The sequence below is a fragment of the Acipenser ruthenus genome, chromosome 18 (genome assembly GCF_902713425.1).
Source record: "Acipenser ruthenus chromosome 18, fAciRut3.2 maternal haplotype, whole genome shotgun sequence".
Classification (NCBI taxonomy): Eukaryota; Metazoa; Chordata; class Actinopteri; order Acipenseriformes; family Acipenseridae; genus Acipenser; species Acipenser ruthenus.
The window spans coordinates 19,584,449-19,602,369 of NC_081206.1; the positions used below are offsets into that span (position 1 = coordinate 19,584,449).

At 38.5% G+C, this 17,921-nt stretch overlaps 1 protein-coding gene across 4 annotated transcripts in view; it reads right to left on the minus strand.

The window, feature by feature from the left end:
* LOC117419071 (coiled-coil domain-containing protein 9-like) overlaps window positions 1-17,921 on the minus strand; it is a 47,986-nt gene that overhangs the window by 8,705 nt on the left and 21,360 nt on the right. For 3 of the 4 annotated variants that reach the window (XM_058991441.1, XM_058991438.1, XM_058991440.1), the window contains 3 exons: window positions 9,051-9,088; window positions 6,565-6,618; window positions 4,041-4,137 (listed from right to left, as the gene is read on the minus strand). In XM_058991441.1, coding sequence (XP_058847424.1) covers window positions 4,041-4,137; window positions 6,565-6,618; window positions 9,051-9,088 — 189 coding nt within the window. The remainder of the gene's footprint in view (window positions 1-4,040; window positions 4,138-6,564; window positions 6,619-9,050; window positions 9,089-17,921) is intronic. The other variant, XM_058991439.1, reaches the window with a different exon arrangement.

Here is a 17,921-nt window from a genome sequence, read left to right on the forward strand (position 1 = left end):
CAGGTTTATATACTCTGGCCGAGGGATTAACTAGTTGGTAATTATCTTATTATCCCCCGGCCAGAGTCTGCACGCGTTTGGTAAGGATGCATGACTGTCAGCTATTTAAGTAATCAGTAGCTGATCAGCCATGCATCCTCACGGGGTTTTTAAATAATAATAAAAGACGCGGCGCTTTTACCCGCGCCGCAAACAAAAATACAAATAATAATAAATAGGGGCGGGACACTCCGCCACACTTCCCCAACATGCTGTTTTTATTTTGGATGCTTCAAAATGCTTCTACAGTCAGGGGTGTCATAGTCAATGTTAGGCAGACTTTGGCACTGTTTCTCAGAGCTGCTACAGCATGTTCACTATTGAAGGCCGCATGTGTGAGCCTGGTGGGCTGCAAACTTCATAGTGCCCATCTTACTGCTCAACCTAAAGGACAAGGTCTATAAGATGGGAATGTTGCCTACAAACATTTACTATGGAAGTTGTTTCAGCTTTAATGGAATATTACTATTTGCAGAAATAACCGTGACTATTGCCACATTCTTATTTTTTTCTATGTTTATTGTATCCTATGTAGGCCCACTCGTAATGCTACAACAAAATGAAGACTGACTTTAAAGATGGCAGTCCATTTTCACAAAAGTATATGCTACACATTGCAAATGTTACTAAACCCTGTATGGAGACAAGATGGTTTCAGTGATGAAAATGCTTACCAACTAGTATACTCTGATAGACAGTTTTGTGTCTGAGCGTGCTGTGCTGACCCTTTACAGAGGTGTGCCCTGTCCAAGTGGAACAGGTATCACATTTAATCTGAGAAACACCCTGATGTTATTCAATCCTGACCTTCTCAAGAACAAAACAGTCAATTGTGCCAAACAGTACTGAATTTTGTTGCAGTTTTGTGATGTAGACTAACATTGACTCTGTACTACCAATTCTAGCCTCCCCATTTCCATTTTCTTGCAGTAATGATTTATATTACATGAGAGTAGGTGTTAAAACTTCATGCTGATATTGGACTCAGTTTTCGCCAAGATGAGCACCAACTAAAACATAGCTTATTTTACTGTAAACTAATGTGATCCATCTGCATTTCCTTCCATCTGATGATGTAGATATCCTTCTGCCTGGTGTTAATGACTGAAGTGTAATGCTGGCTCCAGGGATCAGCCTATTTTGCCTCCCTGGTGCACCAGCAATAAGTAATAACTGCAAATGGCCCTTGGGTGAAGATGTTTTGCAGCTTTTTGTCAACAGTTCTTCCCACACTTGTGGAGATCCACATTACCTCAGGTATTATTTGAGCCTTGAGATTGTCTTATTTAAGAAAGCATCAAGGTTTTTTAAACACTGCTTTAGTATGTGATTTCTGTATCCTACAGTAACACGTTGAGTTGCTTCACACATTTCCATTAGCCGACAGTCCTGTACTCATTATTAACAGGGCTGTTCATCAGTACCAACAAGAATTAAGTGCGCTCCATGTGCTGTCATTGGGGGCAGGGGAATACTATGAGAGCGATGAACAAAACAAAAAATAATATCATTGGGTTTTTGTTGTGAACAAAAAGAAAGCATGTAAGTGGAATGGCAGCTCAGATGGAATATTTTGTAAACAATAAGTAAAATCAATTTGGTAAAAGAGGTCATGTTCACGGTCCCCTACACATTTATCAAGTGAATTACAGAATTCAGTTGTGTACCGAGTATGAAGCCAATAACCCGAAAGCTTCTTTATCATCTGGTAACCAAAAAGTCCTCAGTTCGTCATTCATCTTAGATCACGGGTCAAGGCTACTGTTAGATTTTGTCTGAGTTTCCATAACAACGGAAATATGAATCCGGCATCTCAAATGTTTTAAGAGGTAAAATAGCTGCAACATTGGCAGACTGATGATATATATATTTTAAGCTTCTCTCATGGGGATGCTTAATAGCATTCCTTTTTATCAAAAAAAATATAGGAATCTATGAATTCACAGAAAAACATTGTTTAGAGTTGATTCACAGAAACAAAACAGATCCTTTATACTTCTCTTGAGGTACATCTGATTTCGTACTAAAACACTTCAGTGCATCCGTGTAAATGATTGGGTGGGTAACAAATTATTTGTAGCTAGAAAATGCTTAAAAAAATATTGTATTGCTCTCTTTAATATCTGCATTTACAAATGCAGTGCAAGCTCAGCACACAGGAGGCCTATCCCTAAGTAAATGCTTATCTCATTCTGTTAAAGTGAACAGAATGTTTTTTTTTCAGGGAGTGGGGGGGGGGGGGGGTTCTCTCATATGGGTTCTGGATTCTAATTACATTTAATCTCCTCCGGGAAGCCGAGGATAGCTGCACGCTCACATCGGCTATGAGTCACAGCACGAGGCAAGAATGTAGTTGAGTCTTCCATCAACCAAGACCTGTCCCCCAATGATCTGGATCTTAGAAATAAAACTGTCTGCGTATTTAAAGGACTAAAGTCCATTTCATTTGGTAAATCTTATACGGGATGGGGGTGGTGCTGGGCACTAAAAGTCTGGTGGGGACCCAGTAACACAAGAGGACTATTTTTATTTTTGTTTTTTTACAAGTACAAAGTAGGGGGATAGTGGCGACTGTATGCTGGATACCAGGTACAGCCCCAACAGAAGCAAATAGACAATGTGCGTACGCAATGCCCCGGAAGCAGCAACGTTCACATGACCACCCTTTCATCTGTTCAGCTTCTCTGGATTGAATCGTCAGCCCAAGTGTTGATTAGAGCAAATGTTTCTTCATCCCTGCAGCAATCTATCTCATGGTGTGTCTCGATCAACAGAAATATGGCTGAACAGAGTAAACCGAAATGTTCCCTGTGGAAGTGAAACCTTCATGCAGGCGTGGCTGTCTGCTTACGAACACCCATCATGCATTTTGTCTCACTCGACCTGGGTCAAGGAGTGTCAACCCACATCCTGAGGTTGGTCACTGCCAGCCCGGGTTACAACCCGGATACGTGGTTTCACACTACACGGGATTGTGACCCGGGTAGCCAGAACCCGGGTAGGAGCGCCAGTGTGAAAGGGGCTTACTATTTTTATGTTATTTTTATATATATATATATATATATATATATATATAATTTTTTGTATATGGGGGGAGAAGTGGCAAGTGTTTTTCTTTTTGTTTTTAAAGGACATGAATGCGTTTGAGTTAATGTGCCACACCAACAAAATGGCAACATTTTTCATATGTTGTATTTTGTCTGCTGCAAACCAGCATCTGTGCTTTATACCGAGCCTGGGTAATGTGCTTTCATTGACAAGTTTGTTGGTTATTTATGTATGTTTATTGTTGATTTATATGCCATGCAATAAAATAATTACCTTTGTAGTTTGTTTTGTATACAATAGCGAGCACTTACTTCAAAATATGCAGAATAGAAAGTGCGATTTAAAAATCATTCCTGAAGTTCAAAACTGTTTGGTCAATAAAATATATTGTATAAATATTTATAAACATGTATTTTTTGTTGATTTCTTTTGTAATTTATATGTTAACCACATACGTGTGTGTATGGTGCATTTGCAGCCCATTCCCGTTTCTGTGTGAGCTCAATTTTTGCCGCGGACGAGGTTTTAAGAGAGATTCTTGAGGAACTGTTTTTTGATGGCATGCTGTGCCAGTATGATTTATTGGTTCCTGGAATGGAGCCGCAGGAATGGAATCTTAGGACTCAAAGGAGACAGTGGTTTGTTTCTTGTAACTGTTCCAGATAGTCTCCATTATTTTATGTATCTCTTTTTCCAGTAACCAGGATATCACAGAGTAACATCAGGCTCACATGCAGCTTACTACTGCATGAAATAACTGTTTCTTTATTCATAACAAAGAATTTAAGAAATAGCAAACAAAACAGATTTATTTACACAACAACTAAGGTGCAGAAGCTGTAATGAAGTTTGCTTCAAAAATGCTAACACAGTACATTTAACTAAAAGAAAAGAAAAACATGGCATGTTCTGGTGTTGACATCAGGAACTCAGAACAGTCCAAGGTGTCTTACCTCTTTGCCCTGCCTGTCAGCCGGTCCTTTCCCTTGGCTTTGCTGCTTACTGTCAGCACACCTCTCCAACCCTTCCCTCCACTGCGCTGCATGCCACCTGTAACACGGACAGCAAAGAGCATTTATTACCTAAATAAAAAAATGAAATAAAGCTCCTGCAATGCATCTTGAAAACAACCAGTCAAAGCTTCATTAGAACTGTACCATAACACACTTTGAATACAGTAAAACTGAATTTTCTTACAGTTCAAAAAACAGTGAAATATCAAGGGCATGAATTAGTGAAGAGTCCCTTATACATGTCAGAAAGTTATGCAGTTCATGTAAAATATAACAAGGGAACATGGTATAAACTAAATACAGCTTTAAGAAGTTACTTTTTAATGAGACAGCACAGGGATTAAGAAATTTGAGGTGGGGCTCCCGAGTGGCGCATCCAGTAAAGGCGCTCCTCGCAGGATGTGCCCTATAGCCTGGAGATCGCAGGTTCGAGTCCAGGCTATGTCACAGCTGACCGTGACCGAGAGTTCCTAGGGGGCGGCGCACAATTGGCTGAGCGCTGCCCGGGTAGGGAGGGCTTAGGTCGGCAGGGGAATCCACGGCTCACCGCGCATCAGCGACCCCTGTGGCCGATAGGGCGCCTGTGGCTCTGCAGCGGAGCCGCCAGATCTGTGTTGTCCTCCGGCACTATAGGTCTGGTGGCATTGCTGTGGATCTGCAGTGCGAAAAATGACGGCTTGGAAGGAGCACGTTTCGGAGGACGCGTGTTCCAGCCTCCGTTTCCCGAGTCGGCGGGGGGGGTTGCGAGCGGTGAGCCGGAGATATAGATACTAATTGGGCATGCTAAACTGGGGTGAAAACCGGGGTAAAATAATTGGCGACGACTAAATTAAAAAAAAAAAAAAAAAAGAAATTTGAGGTACTGTGGCCTATATTCCAATTGTGTCATTTCAATAGTACTGGACTTGTTGGTTGACGAAGGGTTAGTGACTCGAAGCAACAGCCTCCCCTCCTTGAGAGTAAACACTCCTGTGCTGTGAACTAGCCTTTTACGTCTAGAAGCTTGAGTCCAAATCCGGTCAACAAGAAAAAGGAAGCCCACAACAAAACTGCTGAAAAGCTTGTCCTGACCTGGCACTGCAGTGTCCAATCAATATGCTTTTAGCATGGAAGGGGATTCCTTTTTCTCTGACGAGAACCACCAGCTGAGATTTATTATTTTGCCTGTGGAGTCCAGCTTCTGTAAAGTCAACTGGTGATTTAGTGACTAGGAAGGTTAGCTTCAGTTACAGTTGATTTACTGCTATTGAAGCACCCAGAACATTTCTCATTGGCTACTTTGTAGAAAGCTATCACAGAGTAAACTTTTTATATTTAAAATAAATCACCCAGTAAACAATGGGATTGTCATGTCTTACAGCAATATTGAGAAACAGCCCTTGAGTCTGAATGATCTCTCAAAACAATTAACTTGAGCACCAACACTAGAGTATTGTTTCTGAATGGCTGTCAGTACCTCTTTAATTTCAAGAAAGCCATTCTCTCAAAAGCAACCCAGAAACTGAACTCTGAGATGCACGTACACCTTAAAACAAGGTAGTGAAATAGTTAGGGCTCAAGTAGGAATATGTCATCTGTGTAGCTCTTTACAAAAGAATTAGCTGCACAGGACATTACTCTTATTATTTTTTCCGGGCTGTTTTTGTAGATAATGTCTTTGCCCTTGGGAGCAAGGTGTCACTACAACAATAGTACTGACTTAATTAATGCTAGCATTTACATCACTGTATCTCTCAGATACTAATACTTAGAGGCCTTTATTTCATGCTATTTCGCAAATACGAAATAGCATGAAATAAAACGAAATGTAACATATAAAACGAAATGCAAATATAAAACAAAAAAACGAAAAATCATTATAAAGCAAACATAAAAATACATTTTTAAGTTGGAAGGTTTATGCAAAAAATACTTTAGATTTTGCAACTGTCTACTGGAATGGGAGTCGAAAGATACAGTCGTTTAGCATTAGCTGTTTATTCCTTTGGGGGAAAATATGGCTTGTTTGCTTGTGTTTTGTATTAGTATGGTAATTCTTTGTTTTATTTCAAGTGGTGCAAACTTTGCACTGGAGCAAATGCTGTTTTGGTTTTGAATGGATTTGAATGAATGAATCTGCTTTGCTTAGTGTTTAAATACTGAGAAACCCCAAGCTTGTTGTATACTGCTTCAGTGCAATGGGATTGAAATACAAATCCTAGCGTTTCTTTTTATGGGTAGATTGGTGTATGTGCAATTATTAGGACAGCCCCACAATAGTAGGGCAGTGTAAATATATATATATATTTTTAGACTCCTTTAGAGTTGTTTTATTAACGTGTATCTGTAATAAAACAATGTGAGAAATAAAACAAAAAATATATAAAAAATAAAAAGAATTTCACAGGGCTCTTCTAATACTTAACCCACTCATACTTGGGCCAGATAAATATATAATGGCATGAACATTTTTGCTGGTACTTACACCTTGCTTCACGGATGGGAAATCTTGTTCTAAATTTGCTTGCATTTCTTCCCACTGAATAAGTAAAATAAAAGATCTGTCAACATTTAGGAAGTGTTTTACCTGTGTTTCTAGACAGGGGTGATCCAAATTGACACACACACACAAGAGTTTCATCAAACCAAGGAGGTCACAACTCTTACATACAATAAATAGGATGTACAAAATTAACCCTACATATCATTCAAGTTTTTTGGTTTCCGTTTTTCCTTTCCTTTTTTAAAAGAGGTTTCAAGAACGGAATTTAAAAAAGCAATAGAAGAAAGGAAAACTAAATAACATGAATGATACGAGGTTAAGAACATTTCTAATTTACTCAATGTGGCACAATCGTATTAGATGTTGTCAGAACGATAAGATTACCTTTAACACTGTTTTATGGTGCTATTCAATCAATTTACCACACACTGGACGCCGGTCAACTTTCCTCCCTACCCTGCAGGAATACAAAGCCCCATGCAGTGCTCCCTGTCATCACTGCATTTTTTTTTTCCTGAATCGTCTGTTAATTGACCTTTTTGTGAAAAATCAATCTGAAAAACTCAAAACAAGTGCTCATGCTGATCAGTTTGGGTTTGGCCAAAAGTTTAGGTCCAAGTTCAAACCACTCGTTACTGTATTTAGATGCATGTTTCTACTCGTAAGTCATATACAGTATACTGCTCGTAACTTGTAAGTCATATACAGTATACTGCTCTCCATCAAGTATTGTCCCAATACCTGTTGACAGTGTATATTTCTGAAAGAAAACATATCTGACACACAGACTTCAGCCAAACTGGGTTAAAAACCTGTGGCATCACCACATTTCAAATGCCAAAACACATTTAATGGTTACATAAAAACTAATAGCACCAACATAAATACATATTTCTTAGAATTAAAAGTGAAAATGTGTCATTTGGGATTCAACATGCTCGAACTACCTCATACATCAACTTAAAACAAATAAACATCCAAGAAGCTATTATGTAATTATACCAAACACTTTCTGCTTTGAAACTCGCAGTTATTTAAGGGTATGTTTAAAATATGTCATTTCTGGGGAATGCAAGACAAGTTCGAAGTACTGGACTGTAAAAAGTGATAGAAGATACAATACAAGTTTATAAAGTGCCTTCTGTGAAACACCTCAAAACGCTGTTCATATAATAATAAATAAAATTAACAAAAGACACTATTGTATTGTAAATAGTGATGCATACAATAATAAAAAAAAAAATGAATTGAGTAGTTTCATGTCAGTATATGATGTCCCATCAACTTGTTTGATCAAACCTTGAATGAATCACAACTAGTCCCATATTCACTTTGACAGCATTCGACATTTGGAATTTAGCAGAGCTTGATCTTGTTAAGCGTGTTGGTACTCGATTGGATTAACAATGTAAAGTATGATCAGCACTGACGCACACAGTCCTGGAATAAATATGAGTCAAACAGTGTGCTGGTTTCAAAGAATAGCACTTATCTTGCACTATCCACTAGGTAAGGTAGTCCAAGATCAGAGTCCGTGATATCCGTTCTTTTTACATATGGGCACCAAACTACCCTTTCAGCTTTTTAGAGTACGGTCCCTTCAGGGCAGGGCAGTAGGAAGCTTGCACTAGATGGCTGTGCCAAGCCTGCACTACGGATCTGCTTTGTCTCCACTGCAGTCAATCAGACACTTTTTCACTATCAATAAATGCATGTTTATCCATTACACAAGTCTTAGGTAATAGCCGAGGGTTGATATTTTTTTTCAGATAAACAACCATCACTCCTATACTGTAAATTGCGGAAAATTGCATTTGCCTTCGCTACATACTGTACAAAATAGCCCAAATTTACAGGGTTTTGCTAGAACAGTATGATGCATGTGTAATGTCACTTTAGGGGGACACAGGCTTTAGGAAGATATAATTAGATGTTGCTCATTTCAGCACACTGTTTAAACTGATATGGGCCCAACTTCTAAACTGGCATGTGTTTTTTTAAAGATGTCTCAGTCACACAGTTGTTTCGGTGCAGCTAAGGGTCCCCTAAACTGTTGTTGCTGAACTATACCTTTACCTGAATGACTAGTACTGTGTTGGTTTGTCACCAGGTTGGTATTATTTGTCACAATCACAATGTTTGTACCGAAGCTAAAGCCAATATAACTGCTCACTAAACACCTCTGTGCCTAAGAGCAATATTCTTCTGATGCGCCGGATTACTGTAGATACATCCATATAGTAGCTATAAAATACTAAAATGTAACAAGTTGAAATACTAATAGAATTTGTAAAAGACTGGAAGTCTTGATAAAAATATTTTCAGCGGCCACTAAATGTCACCTGGCAGAGTTCAGGCATTAAATTAAATTGATAAAAAAAGATATTAAAGTCACTGCCTAGAAAAAGGTGTAATTATGTCAATGCAGCTGCATGCTTGTTGTATTAATATCACAATGAATCACTCACCTCTAGGGTCAACCTCCTCAAGAAATTGTTCTCCATACCTAGGGAACGAAACAGAGTATTAAAGTACATCAATTCAAAAGAACAGACTCCAGTAACACTTTAACCTTTTATTAAAATGGAGGAAAAAAAAACATCCATTTTTTAATTATTTTGTATAACCTTTGGGTAACGTCAGGAAGTTTTGATTTAGTTTCAATATCTTCTGTACATTATTACATTTACTCCAAATAAGGAATGGTAGTCATTCAAACCAAAAGCTAAAAATACACCTAAACACTTCAACATAGCTGCACAACTGTTGACAATTAAAAAGTAGTTGATGTCTTCCAGAAATGTAGCCCCCTCAGCAATCATGATGGTTTCTAATACTTTGGCTGCAACTACATATTTGTATGTGCATGCTAGGGATTTGATGCCAACCAAAAAAGGCCAAAATCCTGACACTCTGCACAACATGAAAGCCTATGAATTTTATCTAGCACAGATAAAACAAGAGGAGTATGTCTTGATTCTGACAAATGACAGCAATGTGCTTTGTGTCAACAGTTGTGGTCTGCTCTTTTATCTTTTATGAGAAACAGGCACAGTAGAGTTACTGGCAGTGACCAACTACCAATGACGTTTACCGATTGAATAGAAATATTTTATTATTAGGTCAGCAGGATAAGTTCATAGAGATCCAAACTATCTTAGTTACAAAAGCACTCCAGGGAAGAAGAGGTTCAATATTACCACTGTACATTGGCATCTGATTGCAAAATGGACCCGACACATTCAATGAACCCTAGTACAGTACATTATTCAATTATGCAGGTGTATTCAAACTGGAATTAATGCATTGCAAGTCTAGTTTTGCTTTTAGATTTGGTTCTGTCCATAGCATGGTGATTTCTTGATGGATTGAAATTAATGTTATAATAACCGTTTCCATAAATACTGTTTCTGTAGCCCACTTACTGGAGAGGAAAGTTTAGACTAGAGTAGCCTAATGTCTGAGAGCAGGTAGCAGACGCTCCGATTCCCATACCATACAGAAACAATAAATGGTGTTCATGTTTGCTACACTACAGTACACTATTCCGAGGTATGAACAGCTAACATGAGGTTTCTCCACCTCTTAGCCCTTTGGTCAGGGGGCTGGACTACTTCAAGCCAAAAAAAATTTAAAAAATAAATCCACAGGCGCACACAGGAATTTGATTTAATGTCTCATCCAACAGCCCCTAAATGATTATGTTGTATGGATAGAAATAAGACTCATTTCATAGCAGTTTGATACAATTCTAGTCTAATAAGACACACATGAACTTGTTAAAATACCTATACACTGTGGATAATCAAGCTCGTAGTAAAATCTGGAAAGGGTGAAACTGTTATGCAATAAGTCTTATTTCCATCCCTGACGTTGGGCACTGAGTGTCTGGATACAAGGGAGAGGTCTCCCTGCAAAGCTGTGAACACCACTTCATACACTGCAGCACCTGGTGTTCAGTGCAGGTCTCTGTCATTGAAATACTGATCTGGTCCAACCCTACACTGGAGACACTGTATGACAGGATCAGGTCCCAAAGTGGCGACGGTACAAAAGAAGGAAGAGTAACCTTACTAGATTATCCCTAAAAGTGTAGATAGTGTTATTGTCTCATATTTATTGGGTGTATGATAAATTGTTTCCCAAAGCCACCAGTAAGTTTATTGTTTAAGTTATCATCTAATCTTAATCTCTTTTTTTTTGCATTACTAGACTGTATAGCACTGCTGCAATCTGATATCAGCATCTGTAATTTTTTGTTTGCAATTACAGCTGAAAATGACAACATTAGTCATATTTATGTCAGGCTCCATCAATTGCAGTATGTACTTGCTGTCTGGTGGAAAAATATCTCTTACATGCTTCTTTAAATGCCCTGTGCTACTGCACTCATTCATCTGCTTGGTTTTGCTGAACCTGCATGTGTTCACCCATATTCGATTTAAATTGGGATAGATTGAATTATAAAATTGCCCCAGTCTTGGATAAGGCAGCTGGTTAATGTTCCAAAGTTCCTTCTTCAAAGCGCTGTCTGGAGTACCCTGTATTAAAGATAGTATGTAATAGATCTAACATTAAACAAATGCAAGTTTTAAAATACAAATACACAAATGGCCATTCTGTTTTGTGGGTCATTAAAGAAACGAAGAGTTGAGAAAAAGAAAAATGGCCAAACATATGATTGCAATTCTATAGTCAAGACTTTATTCACACTATGGCCATAGGGATGTTACACATACACAGAACAACATTATGTATTCAAAATATTTAAGGAAATGTTTACGTATGAAAGATAATTATTTTTTATTTTTTTACAAACAATACAGCATTTTTTAACTTGCAGGGATTGATTGTTGTAATAGTATGCTGTTTACAGTTGTAGAACAGCAAAGGGACCCTTTACATCATTTCTAAGGCTGCTTTGAACAGCCATGAGAAGCTGCAGATCTGCCAAACTCCTCATTACTGATGATCAACTGGTGAAGCCAAAATGTCAATCGGGGGATAGTAGGATGCACTAAAAAGAAAAAAAAAAGCCAACAATCTGGTAGAAAACCTAGAGTAGCTTAGGAGTTGATTTGAACGACCGATTCCTCACTGGGAAGCCACAGCTCTTGTGTTTTGTTTAGAGCATTTTACAGTACCAGGGAATCCACAATTTCCCAGTGCTGTATAATGCTCTAATAAAATCAGCTCTGGCTTATCCCAGCGTTGTCTAGGTTGTCAAATCAACCCCTTAGTATTAGTGCAAGTAATACATATATTACTTATATTATATATAATGCAATATTTATTTATTTATTGAAAATTACCCAAACCACATTTTTTAAATTATACAAAAGGCATAAAAAATAACGTGTAATAGTGCATTTTTGGGATGAAATATATATATATATATACATATATACACACATACACACACACACACATATACACACTACCGGTCAAAAGTTTTAGAACACCCCCATTTTTCCAGTTTTTATTGAAATTTAAGCAAGTCCAGCGAATAACCTGAAATGGTACAAAGGTAAGCGGTAAACTGCCAGAGGTTAAAAAAAAAAGTTTAGGTTACCAAAAACTGAAAAATAATGTACATTTCAGAGTTATACAAAAAGGCCTTTTTCAGGGAACAAGTAATGGGTTAACAACTTACAGATGTTCTGCAGCAATGGAAGTAAATTAAGCCTTGAAAGTTGATGCTAACAATTCCTGCAGGTGTCCTAACTTTTGTTGATTACTTACAAACCCTCTGTCTGTTTAAAAGCAGTGTTGGAACAGACTGTGTTACTACACCCTCTTAAGCATTATTTGGACAGTATTGTACTGCAGGAAGTAGTATATTGCTCTCATAATGGCGAGAAAAAGGCAATTAACAAAGGAAGACAGACCATTATAACCCTTAAAAGTGTAGGTCTTTCCTTTAGAGAAATTGCAAAGAAAGCCAAGGTGTCAGTGAGTACAGTTTCCTACACCATCAAAAGGCACTTGGAAACTGGAAACTTTGACAGGAAGAGGTCTGGCAGACCCAAAGCCACAACAGAATCAGAAGACAAGTTTCTGAGAGTCAACAGCTTGCGTGATAGGCGGCTCACAGGACAACAGCTTCAAGCACAGCTTAACACTGGTCGAAGTAAGCAAGTCTCAGTTTCAACTGTGAAGAGAAGACTTCGAGCTGCAGGTTTGACAGGTCGAGTGGCAGTAAGAAAGCCATTGCTAAGATGGCAAAATAAGAAAAAGAGGCTTGCCTGGGCCATGAAGCACCGCCAGTGGACTACTGAAGACTGGAAGAAGATCTTATGGACCGATGAATCAAAATTTGAAATCTTCGGTTCATCACGCAGGGTTTTTGTATGCCATCGAGTAGGCAAAAGGATGGTTCCTCGGTGTGTGACACCAACTGTCAAACATGGAGGAGGAAGCGTGATGGTCTAGGGCTCTTTTGCTGGATCCAGAGTCGGCGACTTGCACAGAGTGAGTGGCACCCTGAACCAAAACTGCTACCACAGCATTTTGCAGCGCCATGCAATACCCTCTGGTATACGCCTAGTTGGTCAGGGGTTCATCCTACAGCAAGATAAATGACCCAAAACACACCTCCAGGCTATGTCAGAACTACCTTAGAAGAAAAGAACAAGACGGTAGGCTTCAAGTCATGGAATGGCCAGCACAGTCTCCAGACTTAAACCCCATCGAGCTGGTTTGGGATGAACTGGACAGAAGGGTGAAAGCAAAGCTTTGATGAGTCAAAAATTTAGATTAAATTTTGTTAAACAAAACGATTCCATGATTTCTTTATCTCCAATTGTTTATTTGTTCTATGCTTTAATTTCAGAGTACATTGAGACATTAAAAAACTGGAAAAATTGAGGTGTTCTAAAACTTTTGACCGGTAGTGTGTGTATATATATATATATATATATATATATATATATATATATATATATATATATATATACATACAGTGCCTTGCGAAAGTATTCGGCCCCCTTGAACTTTGCGACCTTTTGCCACATTTCAGGCTTCAAACATAAAGATATGAAACTGTAATTTTTTGTGAAGAATCAACAACAAGTGGGACACAATCATGATGTGGAACGAAATTTATTGGATATTTCAAACTTTTTTAACAAATAAAAAACTGAAAAATTGGGCATGCAAAATTATTCAGCCCCTTTACTTTCAGTGCAGCAAACTCTCTCCAGAAGTTCAGTGAGGATCTCTGAATGATCCAATGTTGACCTAAATGACTAATGATGATAAATAGAATCCACCTGTGTGTAATCAAGTCTCCGTATAAATGCACCTGCACTGTGATAGTCTCAGAGGTCCGTTTAAAGCGCAGAGAGCATCATGAAGAACAAGGAACACTCCAGGCAGGTCCGAGATACTGTTGTGGAGAAGTTTAAAGCCGGATTTGGATACAAAAAGATTTCCCAAGCTTTAAACATCCCAAGGAGCACTGTGCAAGCAATAATATTGAAATGGAAGGAGTATCAGACCACTGCAAATCTACCAAGACCTGGCCGTCCCTCTAAACTTTCAGCTCATACAAGGAGAAGACTGATCAGAGATGCAGCCAAGAGGCCCATGATCACTCTGGATGAACTGCAGAGATCTACAGCTGAGGTGGGAGACTCTGTCCATAGGACAACAATCAGTCGTATACTGCACAAATCTGGCCTTTATGGAAGAGTGGCAAGAAGAAAGCCATTTCTTAAAGATATCCATAAAAAGTGTCGTTTACAGTTTGCCACAAGCCACCTGGGAGACACACCAAACATGTGGAAGGTGGTGCTCTGGTCAGATGAAACCAAAATCGAACTTTTTGGCAACAATGCAAAACGTTATGTTTGGCGTAAAAGCAACACAGCTCATCACCCTGAACACACCATCCCCACTGTCAAACATGGTGGTGGCAGCATCATGGTTTGGGCCTGCTTTTCTTCAGCAGGGACAGGGAAGATGGTTAAAATTGATGGGAAGATGGATGGAGCCAAATACAGGACCATTCTGGAAGAAAACCTGATGGAGTCTGCAAAAGACCTGAGACTGGGACGGAGATTTGTCTTCCAACAAGACAATGATCCAAAACATAAAGCAAAATCTACAATGGAATGGTTCACAAATAAACATATCCAGGTGTTAGAATGGCCAAGTCAAAGTCCAGACCTGAATCCAATCGAGAATCTGTGGAAAGAACTGAAAACTGCTGTTCACAAATGCTCTCCATCCAACCTCACTGAGCTCGAGCTGTTTTGCAAGGAGGAATGGGCAAAAATTTCAGTCTCTCGATGTGCAAAACTGATAGAGACATACCCCAAGCGACTTACAGCTGTAATCGCAGCAAAAGGTGGCGCTACAAAGTATTAACTTAAGGGGGCTGAATAATTTTGCACGCCCAATTTTTCAGTTTTTTATTTGTTAAAAAAATTTGAAATATCCAATAAATTTCGTTCCACTTCATGATTGTGTCCCACTTCTTGTTGATTCTTCACAAAAAATTACAGTTTCATATCTTTATGTTTGAAGCCTGAAATGTGGCAAAAGGTCGCAAAGTTCAAGGGGGCCGAATACTTTCGCAAGGCACTGTATATATATATATATATATATATATATATATATATATATATATATATATATATATATATATATATATAGTATAGTATATATTCATTCTAACTTCATAGGTTCTTGTGAATTTAGTGATAATGAAAGATGAGGGATGGTGCCAACAGAAGTCTGCAATCAAACCTCAACCCTGACCAGAAGAGGGAGCACCCAGGGCCCTTTATAACAAAGACATAAAATTGTCCTCAATTAGAGAGTATGTCAATTAGTCACCAAACTCATATCACTCGTTGCTAAGACTGCCATCTTTAAATGTGCAAACGCCTCAGTTTAGTTTACTAATAATGAACGTTTAGAAAATCCATAAACTAACATTAAGCAGCTGACAAGTCCATCACTTACCCACAATATATTTTGCATTATGTTGCAAGCCTCCAGATGTGAATTGCATGAAAGGAGACTGTATTCCCTACTGCAGAACCTATAGGCCCTTCCGAATTAGTATTTTCAATAAACATTTCCAGGACTTTTCAAGGTGTGTTCTGCATAGTTTGTGGTACAGGAGCTTTGTAAAAGCAGATGATCCTCGTCTTTTTGTAAGATTGTGTAACCCACAAAAGACCAGCTTGTGACAGGAAGGCATGCTAATTAATGTAACTGCACCTGGAAGCACAACTGCTTTAGATGGAAATGTAGAACAGCATTAGTTTCCGATTTGCCACAGAGCCGAATCAATCCTGGCAAGGAATCTAACTCACTTCATATAGATCCACATTTATTCATATAGCTGAAAACTTCCTACGACTATTACCCTAAGGGGGAAGAGTATTGCAAATGTAAAATAAATACATGAATAAAACAGGCAATACAGAAATGTTACAAAAAGATAAATGTGGCAGAAATGTAATGCTTAAATCAGTGCCAGTTCCTGACAAATGACTAAACATTTTCTATTTTGAACTACTGCATGTGGTTTCTGTGTTACTCTATGTTACTGTTGGGACCTTGATTTGAACAGCAATAGCAATCTATTACAGACAGAAAGCGTGGAGTGTATTTTCAAAGCTACATTTATTCATTAATATTTAAAGATTAATAACCTTTAAAATAATACTTTGAGCTGCTGATGCAATGTGGGTTGCAATGCTGTCATGGGTTATTACTTTTTGATTTAGATAAAAAAAAAAAAAGTTAGAGGAAATGCAGTTTTCTGCTAACTATTCCCAATAACTCACAGCTGCACTAATATGTGCTATTGGCTTTTTCTTTTCTCAAATTTCCTTCTTGATTTATCATACACATTAAGTTTTAAAAAAATACAAACTGGTTGTTTCTACAGTGCTTTGGTAATGGTTAACCTATTGTAATTAACTATACAACACGGTTACACCTTCAGATTCTAGTAACTTTTCCACTGGAATTCACCACACTACTATGTGCCTCCTCTGGCTGAGACAAGGTCCAAAGGGAACGAGTCATTTGTACAGTGGTTGACATTTGTTTGGGAACCACGGGGTTGCAACTTTGAGCACCGCTTGCTGCTTTTACATCAGTGCCATGATCTGGATTCAAATGCTGTGGATCTCGGAGGTCTCAAGAGGGAGCCTTGAATGATTGTTATTTCAGGGCTAGAATCTTGCACTATTACTGCACCTAGTTCTGCTTTTCAGGACTACACTCAATTAGTTACCAGTATATCATTCCGATCAGGAGCCACAAGTCTGAGCAATCAGGCCCCCGTTAAATAAACTGTTCCTCTCTATAGCAGAATGAATAACACCTAATGGTGAACTTACACTCATGCGAGACCTCCTCATGCTGTGATAAGTGTGTACAGTGCAGATTTAGCAGGGGGAGATTGCCCAAATTCATGGTCAGGACTGGAGCAAGTTTTCAACCCTGGTATTGAATACATGTTTCTTCACTTCAGACCCCCTTATCAACATGTTGGAGCCACTGTCAAAATCCAGTTACATTAATGTTGGGTTTCATTTCTGTCCAAGAAAAAGCAACAACAGAAATGCAATACTGGACAAGAAAAGAAGAATATGATAACCACACTGAGATAACTCCTGTTATATCAACTATGCCAGATTTAGAAGACAGAAGAATATAAGAAGGGACAGAAGATCACCAGACTCAAGCAAAAAGAAAAGTCAAAACACACATCTTCTGGGTACTTCATCACAAGGCAGACCTAGATGGCAGTTCGGTTGGCTTACAGGCATCTTTCTGCCCCCTAAAAAAACTGCTTGTGACTGACTCTCTACATTAATATGCAAGCCAAAAAAAGGAAGTGTGATACACATACAGACAGACAGTTTCCTACATATAATCCCCCAGTTCTAATATTGTGAAACCAGTAGAAACTGCTGGGCAGGATCAAATGTATTCATGGCACATTTCTCCCCCCTGCTATCTTGTCAACATGTTCAATCGTGGTAAATGCCAAGTTATTTTATTACTATAACTTGCACTTCAGATATACGCTTTTCATCTGCAGCCTTACTTAGAGTATGATTCTTCTAGCTGTACCAAATGTATGATCAAATGGTTTACAATGTTATGGATCACAAGACCCACTCAAAACATGAGAATAAACTTCAGACACAATACATTGATGAAGGCATTATCTGAAAGCTTGTCTACTTGATGTACTTCCTAAGTTTTACCTGGAAAGAAACTATATAAGCAAACATCTGTTTGGTGGTCACCCTACACTTCATAAATGGTGCATTTTTCAACTTTTCTATGCAGCTAGAGCCAGTTCT